The sequence below is a fragment of the Hemicordylus capensis genome, chromosome 5, assembly GCF_027244095.1.
Source record: "Hemicordylus capensis ecotype Gifberg chromosome 5, rHemCap1.1.pri, whole genome shotgun sequence".
Taxonomy (NCBI): domain Eukaryota; kingdom Metazoa; phylum Chordata; class Lepidosauria; order Squamata; family Cordylidae; genus Hemicordylus; species Hemicordylus capensis.
In genome coordinates, this window is record NC_069661.1 from 103,150,404 (window position 1) to 103,159,492 (window position 9,089).

At 41.4% G+C, this 9,089-nt stretch overlaps 1 protein-coding gene across 6 annotated transcripts in view; it reads left to right on the forward strand.

Annotated features, from left to right (window-relative positions):
• RBM47 (RNA binding motif protein 47) overlaps positions 1-7,210 on the forward strand; it is a 96,633-nt gene extending 89,423 nt beyond the window's left edge. For 3 of the 6 annotated variants that reach the window (XM_053251456.1, XM_053251457.1, XM_053251458.1), the window contains exons 3-5: positions 1,471-1,677; positions 3,684-3,883; positions 6,947-7,210. In XM_053251456.1, the coding sequence (XP_053107431.1) occupies positions 1,471-1,677; positions 3,684-3,883; positions 6,947-7,198 (659 nt within the window). In that variant the 3' untranslated portion in view covers positions 7,199-7,210. The remainder of the gene's footprint in view (positions 1-1,470; positions 1,678-3,683; positions 3,884-6,946) is intronic. The other 3 variants (XM_053251460.1, XM_053251459.1, XM_053251461.1) reach the window with 3 other exon arrangements.
• The last annotated feature ends 1,879 nt before the right edge of the window (positions 7,211-9,089 follow it).

Genomic DNA, 9,089 nt, shown 5'->3' on the forward strand with positions numbered 1-9,089 from the left:
TTTTTTAAAAAAAGTACCATGTTTGAAATGTGGCAGTAGAGAGCATAAGACAGCTAATTACAGCTAGTTCCTCATCAAAAGACTCCTGCGGAAGCTTAGCAGTCATGGGATAAGAGGACAAGTACATGTGTGGATGGCCAACTGGTTGAAAGACAGAAAACAGAGGGTAGGTATACATGGCGAGATTTCACAATGGAGGGAAGTAAGAAGTGGGGTCCCCCAGGGATCTGTACTGGGACCGGTGCTTATTAGTTTATTCATAAATGATCTAGAAGTAGGGGTAAGCAGTGAGGTGGCCAAATTTGCAGATGATACCAAACTCTTCCGGGTAGTGAAATCCAAAACGGATTGTGAGGAGCTCCAAAAGGATCTCTCCAAACTGGGTGAGTGGGCGACAAAATGACAAATGTGATTCAGTGTTGGCAAGTGTCAAGTGATGCACATTGGGATGAAAAACCCCAACTTCAAATATATGCTGATGGGACCTGAACTGTCAGTGACTGACCAGGAAAGGGATCTTGGGGTCATGGTGGACAGCTCGTTGAAAGTGTCGACTCAATGTGCAGCAGCTGTGAAAAAGGCCAATTCCATGCTAGGGATCATTAGGAAGGAGATTGAAAATAATATGGCTAATATTATAATGCCCTTATACAAAACTATGGTGCTGGAATACTGTGTACAATTCTGGTCAGCACATCTAAAAAAGGACATTGTAGAACTGGAAAAGGTGCAGAAGAGGGCAGCCAAGATGATCAGGGGCCTAGAGCACCTTTCCTATGAGGCAAGGCTACAGCACTTGGGGCTATTTAGTTTAGAAAAAAAATGACTGCACGGAGACATGATAGAGGTCTATAAAATCATGCAAGGTGTGGAGAAGGAGGATAGGGAGAAATTCTCCTCCCTCTCACATAACACTAGAACCAGGGGTCATCCCATGAAATTGATTGCCAGGAAATCTAAGATCAACAAACAGAGGTACTTTTTCACACAACGCATAATCAACTTGTGGAATTCTCTGCCACAAGATGTGGTGACAGCCAACAACCTGGATGGCTTTAAGAGGGGTTTGGATAACTTCAGGGAGGAGAGGTCTATCAACAGCTACTAGTCAGAGGGCTATAGGCCACCTCCAGCCTCAAAGGCAGGATGCCTCTGAGTACCAGTCGCAGGGGAGTAACAGCAGGAGTAAGATGCCCTCAACTCCTGCCTGTGGCTTCCAGCGGCATCTGGTGGGCCACTGTGTGAAACAGGATGCTGGACTAGATGGGCCTTGGGCCTGATCCAGCAGGGCTGTTCTTATGATCTTATGTACTTTATTTTATGCTCAGTTCTACTAATAATGTAAACGACCTTTCCTGTCGTTGGTAACCCTCTCCCCCTTCCAAGGATTATGTGATAAAAATTCCATTCTAGTGCATATTATTGTGCCTCTGTGTGCACTTTTATCAATGCTGTGCTTTTATTTACAAGCAGGCAGCGTTAGAGGCAGAGGACGAGGTGCAGCGGGCAACAGAGTGCCCGGCCCAAGAGGTTCGTACCTAGGGGGATATTCTGCAGGCCGCGGCATATATAGCAGATATCATGAAGGGAAAGGAAAACAGCAAGAAAAAGGATATGAGCTTGTACCCAATTTGGAATTGCCAACTGTCAGCCCAGTTGCCATTAAACCTGGCACAGGTTAGTATAATTATTGGGATGGGGAAAACAATATTGGCAAGGGGGTAGATAAATTATCATCGCTTCAGGGCACTTTTAGACATGAGTTTCATCAGCAAGAGTAGCAGCAAACTTAGAAGTGAAACCTAAAGTACTTTTCTATAAAGTACTTATCTGCTTGTTATCACAGTTTCTGGCTTGTATTGTATTGTATTTATTTTAAAAGTTTTTTCTGCATGAGTAACCCAAAGCAGCTAAAAATGGTTTTATGTGATATTTGCCGCTTCTTCTGGGCTGATCCAGCTGGTACATTTGCGCTAGCAATGGTCACAGAGATCAGCACTAAGTCATCTGCTTTACAGGTTTCTAGTATGGTGGCATGTTGTTTGTTGGTTTCCCGCAAAAACAAGAAGTTATGTGCAAATGCATTGAGAGAACCAACTTATATGTGTTCATAACCAAAGGAAGCTGCATGTTTGACAGGACTCCAGAAATGACTCTAGAAGTCATGAGTCTTTTCAGACACAGGTGTGGCTTGTGAATGTGTATCTGTGAGTCTCGAAATGTAACATGAGAGAGATGTTACATTTAGTCTCTGTACTCAAGAGACTAGTGCCAATCCATTGCCTTAAAAGATCTTTGTATTTTGACTTTGGTTGGGCTTGCATGGGAATTTCCATTTCTAAAACAGTAGCTCTGTATTTTTCTTTTAAATTCAGTCAGGTGTTCTATATATACTTGGACCAAAAATTATCGCAAACATTGTGAAAGTGATAAGTTTGATTTTACAAACCAAAGATGCAAAATATCACACTGTATATATATCCCTTTTTTAAATGCCAGGGATGGTCAACTTCTTTATTCTTGGCAGTCACTTCATTCTCTGGATGGTGGCCTATGCTAGAATTTTATTATGTCCCACAATGTGACTGCCTCATGGGTGATCTGGCTCTATAATAAATTATGTAGTAAAGGTGGCAGTTTGGCATAATGTTCAAATGTGGGATATCTGTTTCAGAAATGTTAGACACAATACTTTTTCTTATAAGTCACATGTAGGAGGGGAAAAACACCTCTCCTTGATTCAGATTTGGTCAGAGGCCTGGAAAAATTGCTTTGTAGACTATAGCCTGCAGAGTACCAGCTAGTCTTCCCTATTGTATGTGATAGTGCAAATTCTGTACAGATCATTACCCTTCCCATTTAGACATGCTAGAAAGTCCAGTTATAGGTGATGTCCCTGTAACATTCCTGGCCTGGAGAGGCAAATGGAACTGTTCTTTTGACGTCTTTGCCAGCCAAAAACCTCCCCCACCCCCAGAAATCTGTAGGCAACACCTGTCCGAGGATCTCATTTCAGAATTCTTCCCAATTCATGGACACTAGGCCCTGGCGGGTCATGCTTTCTCTTCTGAGCACTATCACTAGCTTTCAGCAGTGTATTGCTGATGTTTTTTCCTGGCTTCTCATCCTCCATAATTGTTACAGTAGGACCAACCAAATTCCTGTTAGTTTTAGACAAGCTGGGATATTTTTGGTTATTTCTAGTGGCTACTAAAATCAGCCATGGGGTACTTTCTGGTTCTCCGAAGTAGTTAAGCTGATACAGTTTTTGCAGGAGATACCTCTGGTAAAGAAGGCATGCTTTGTATCTTGGACAGAAGCATGTCGAAGGGCCCCAGTATATATCTTTAGGGATGCACATTGTCCTTCTACTAGACAAGCAAGGGCCTTCTCTTCCACATGAACATATGATTCATTGGAGAATAGTATAATAAAGTCATATACCACACAAGCTTATGTGTTATGTTGTATCAAAAATGAGCTCTTGTTTTTAACTCGGAGGATGCAACCAACATGAATACCATGCATGATATGTGCTCAAGCTAAAGTTAAATCTTTCCACTTGTGCTTATTTAAAGGCTTTGGACTGGTTAAATGTAAGAAATGTAAGTGTAAAGAGCTTGGATGAATACGTTGTTGTTTCAAGATCCTGCCTGATAATACTTTTATTTGATGTATTCTAGTGGCAATCCCAACTATTGGTACCCAGTATTCCATGTTCCAAGCAGCTCCAGCAGGAAAGATGATAGAAGATGGAAAAATCCATGCTGTTGAGCATATCATCAGTCCCATTGCTGTCCAGCAGGATCCAGCTAGTGCAGCGGCGGCAGCTGCAGCAGCAGCAGCTGTAATACCAGCAGTTTCAACCCCTCCTCCTTTTCAGGTAAATTTTTGTCCTGGGATCATGTTGGGACTTCATGCCATGCGGCTGTTGAAAGGACATTGTTGTTAAGAAAACAACAATGGGATCAAACTATGAGCTTTGGTTGTGATGTAGCTAACTTGCTGGATTTCAGTAAGAGTATAACTACCTCTAAGCAGCAGGATAACTACCTGTAAGCAGCCATGCTCAGCTCATTTTCTATGGCACCCACAGGCAAACGCTGAAGATATTTGGGGGGTTTGTGAGGGCAAGTGTTATGAAGATTTATTTATTCATTCAGTTTATATACTACCCTTCCTAAAGTGGCTCAGGGTGGTTTACATTAAAATAAAAAAATCACACAATAAAACAATTAAAAAATTTAAAAAAATGTAAACCAGATTAAAATTAAAACTATATATCATTAAAAGCCAGGCTAAAAAGATGGGTCTTTAAGGCTCTTCTGAAGACCTCCAAGGAAATCCTCTAATATGCATGGGGAGTGTATTTCACAGCCTAAGGGAGACAACTGAGAAGGCCCAATCCCAGGGTGCTAGCAGATGTACCGGTGGTACCCGAAGACCGACCCCTCCAGATGCTCTTAATGAGTGGTGGGGATCTTGTAGAGAAAGGCACTCTCTCAGGTAACCTGGACCTGACTTTAAAGGTAATAATCAGCACTTTGTACTTTGCCCAGAAACATATCGGCAGCCATAATGTGGTCTCTCCAGGATACCCCAGAGACCACTTTCCATTTCCCACATGCTGTCCAGGTAGTTGTTCTTGATTTTTCCTGTTTCAACTAATGTTGTCAGTCTTCATTTTCTGCACCTTCTACTAATTCAATTTCCTGTCCTATTAATTCTGCTTCTGGGTGATGCAATTAGTGCTTAATTTCTTTGCAACTTGAAGAGTCCCTTCCTTCATCAGCTCTGGCATAATGGGTGAGTCTGATGCACTTTCAGTTGCACTAGGCAAAGGATATGCCTCCATGTGTCCATGCTGTTGCTGGTCCATAGCTCAGGGAGTAAGGGGACAGGTTTTCTGTACATAGCTCCCCAGAATTTAATCCCTAGCATCTCCAGTTAAAGTATTGTGAGTAGAATACTTGGGAAAGGCCTCTGCCATGGCCCGCCTCTCCCAGGGAGAGTGGATATTTGCTGAATTAGATGAACCATTGGTCTGAATGAAATACAGTTTCATGTTGTTCATTGTTGCCTGCTTTATTACCTCTTGCAGACAGCAAACCTGACTCTTTTCAGCCTCTCAGGGCTAAGACCCAGCCCAAATATTTCGCTACACTGCATTATGCTTGAGGCAGTGAAGAAGATTCACCACACACAGTACATGTGCTAGCTTGGAGATGGGTGTCACATCAAAGAAAGAGAAACAGACTCAGTCTTGGTTACAGCCTGATCCTATGTATGTTCAGAAGTAGTTTCATTGGATTCAATGGACATTTCCTTTGTATTTCTGTGTCTAGGATCATGAAGGATGTGGGTAAGAAGCTATAACTGCATCCTTCTTATCTGTCTGGTCTTCAGCCACTGAGGACCACTTAGGATATCTTCTTTGCAAAGAAGTCATTTGTCTTTTATTCCAGCTGCAGTTGTTCCTGCTAATGTGGGAGTGAACGACAAAAAGATTATTTGCAAAGATGGCCTCAATGGCTGAGGACAGAGAAGAGAGGGGCAGAGTGCTGTGGCAGTGTCTCCTTTTCCCTCCTAGACAGAGCACAAGGTGGCAAAAGTTAGTCAAGTAAAGCTGCAGTCCTGTGCGTGGCTACACAGGAATAAGCTGCACTGGATTCCATGGGGCAAGCACACACAGGATTGGTTCGTGTGTCTCTCTTGGGAGAGGGAGATATATATTCCACTGGACAAAACATTGGCTTCAGGCCTCTTGTAATCACAATGGTCAATGTCGTCTTTGTATTTGTGAGGAATGGAGCTGTAGCGAATAGTAGTGCCAAGTTTCATAATTCCTGGCTCAGAAACCAGTCTTGGCAACTCATAATGCTCACCTCAGATCTAAGGCAAGCTTTAAGACCCCGAGAGTTTTCCAGTTTGGAATAATATTGCAGCTGAATAAGCCAGCTCTTCCCTTCCACGGATCCACCTGCTTACCTTGTTGCTCCTGTTGCTGTGGATGGGAGGTCACCCCACTCCACACCCCCAGCTAGCACACTGGAACCCAGACATCAGAACACCTGGGAAACCTAATTTTCCAAGTTTCCTGAAATATATCAGTAGTGCTGGGAAAAGTACAATTCCTGATTCCTGGCTTGCAGCCATAGCAACATTCTAGGCACTGGAGGAGTGAAGGAGAGAGACGTTCTCTCCTGCTAAGAGAGCAGCACGAAGCAAGGTATGTGGAAAGGTGGAAGGCAGAAGGGGTTGAGGGGCAGTAAAGGTGGGATTGAATTGAAACACTGGCGGAGCTGGGGAAGAATTGAATCCTGTTGTGCTCCTGATGACATCACTGGGGCACAAAGGCATCAGAATGGCTCATAAATGGATGTCAAATAAACTAAGCTATTTTCTGAAATTTTGGGCAAATAGTCTGATTTTCCAGGCCTAAGTATGAACCTAATTGGAGGGCTTTACCCCTATTACTACTAGTGATTCGTCAAACTTGAATTTGATGTTCTACCATCCGAAGAACCAGCACTGTTCTGGGCTAGAGAAAGTGGTTACTGGCTGGAAGTTTGGGTGACAAGAATCAGTGTTCCTCCTCTCTGCCATACTTCTCTAACCTGTGTTCTGAAGTACACAGAGTCCACACTTCTAAAGTGTCTCTTAGTGAGGGACAAGCCACATATTGCAGAGTTCTCTGACCTTTCTGGGTGTTGCGAAGCTAATGGGGCTGAGAATCATAAGGCAGCATGTCTTCGCTAAGCTAAGAGGCAGTGGGGTGGTGGAAGTAAGGAAGTAGCCTTGGTTTTTCTTTTTCAAGTTTAACTATGTGAAGCACTTCTTAATGATTGTACCTAATCTATGTTTTAATGTGCAAAATAATTGGTTGCAGATTCTTAATTTTTTTTAAAAAAATTGGGAGTTGACGTTTTAAAATTGTTGTTTCCAGGGCCGCCCTATAACTCCCGTGTACACCATGGCTCCAAATATGCAGAGAATTCCAGCGGCAGGAATTTACGGAGCAAGTTATGTTCCATTTGCTGCCCCGGCTGCAGCAACAACAATAGCCACACTACAGAAGAATGCTGCTGCTGCCGCTGCTGCTGCAGCAGCTTATGGAGGATATGCTGGATATATCCCTCAGGCATTTCCAACTGCAACAATCCAGGTTCCAATACATGACGTCTACCCAACCTATTGAGACTGCTTTCCATTGTTGGGGGTGGGGTGAGTGTGGGTGGGGTAAAAAACAAACAAACACTGAAGGAACATTTTACTATTTATGAAGAAAGAACCTACTGCAGAAGAGTACATCTGGATGCCAGCAAACTGATAACAAAACCTGGAAGTGAAGTTTTTATCAAATATATCATCATATTTGAAATATTTTATACATATGAAGTTTTTACTAACTTTTTAGGCTTTTTTAAAATTTAATATGCCTGTATTCATACATTTCTAAAAATGGCTTATTTTCAAGGCCCATTTCTCTCTACAGGTTTATATACAGTAGTAGGTTTTTAGCAATTATTTTCAAGATATTTGTGGTATGAAGGTTATTTTTAGTAAGTTCTGCACTCCAGAGATTTCTATTTTGTAGTGCCTTTAATAATATATCAAGTAAATGTTAAAAAGCGTGTCTGCGCAGCTAGGGAAAAGTTTTTAAACAATTTATTTTGAAGAATATATTCAATATTTAAAAATACATGCAATAGATTTTTTAAAAAATATATACAAACGTGTTTCTTATTTAAAAAGTTATACTGGAAAGTGCAATCTGAAAGTGACTGAGACCTCTGCATTATGTCCTGGCATTTGAATGGTTTCTTTGTTATCTAGAGCCACAAATAATTATTTGTTATAAAGAAACTCCTGCAAATTTGCTCACATCAAATTATACTTAATGTTAAGGAAAACGTTTCTGGATTTTCTGTTCAGCTATATACACACACACACACAATTCTTTAACTTCAGACTCTGACCATAAGCAGAAGTGAGTCATTTATGTTAGTAAAATGATCATTCTTAAGATCTTTTCAATCAAAGCAGTTACCCTAGGATAAGAAAACCATGGGTTTGTGGATCCCTATGGCATTACTGCACATGTGGATATTAAGAGTATGTAGATTGCTTCAAAACATAATACTCAGTCTTATATTTTCTGTGCCCTTTCCGATGATGTTTGAAATCAGTGTTGTTATCCTGAAACAACTATATCTTGGACATATTTATTCAAGCAGGTAATCATGGGATATTTTAGCTACCCTTTTAGAATATCCTGGCCAAATGTGTGAGTCTGTGTTTAACTGTGAACTTTTTCCACATGTCAATATCTGAGACTCGATGGCATATGCTCATATATTCCAAGTTACCTCCTTTATACTTGACTCTATGCCTAACTGTATTTAAAGTGGTGAACTCAAAGCTCAAATAATCTAAGAGTGAATGAATTGGACCATTTATCTCAGGATTAGTGAATGTACAAAGAAGTCTTAATTAATTACACTTTTGTCCCTGCACCAGCGGTTCTTGAAACTTCTACATGAGGTCTACTTTTTCAGATCCAATAAGCATGGCAGTAGGGTCTGAAAAGCAACACAACATCAAGGTTCACAATGGTCTTTAGTGCATGCCTAGATAAATTTCCCAGCTCGTGATTTAGTGACTACTGTCAGAAAGTCTATAAATTAGGATATTGATGTAAGTTTTTCTTGGTTTCAACCTGACTCCATTAGAGTTAAACAACTAGCAAAAACTGAACAACCTGACAATAATGTTATGTGGCCCAATGGGCAGAAATGGTGGATACAAAACTAGGGGGGGAAAGTCTGGTCAAACTGTTTGCATGTTAGAGCAGTCATATTACATGCATGTATATTAAAGTGCATGGAAGTTTTCCACAGCCGGCTTTTAGCCCACATCTCCTCCAGAATTGAGAGAGGGTGCATTCACATTTTGGCCAGATTTGCCCCAAAGTCCCTGCGAGCTATCAGGGAGCACTTCACACACAATTCGGGGTTTTCACTGAGTCTTAGAACGTAGACCAATTTATATCCGAGGTTAAAAAATCCACTTTTGGGGTGGGGTTGTTG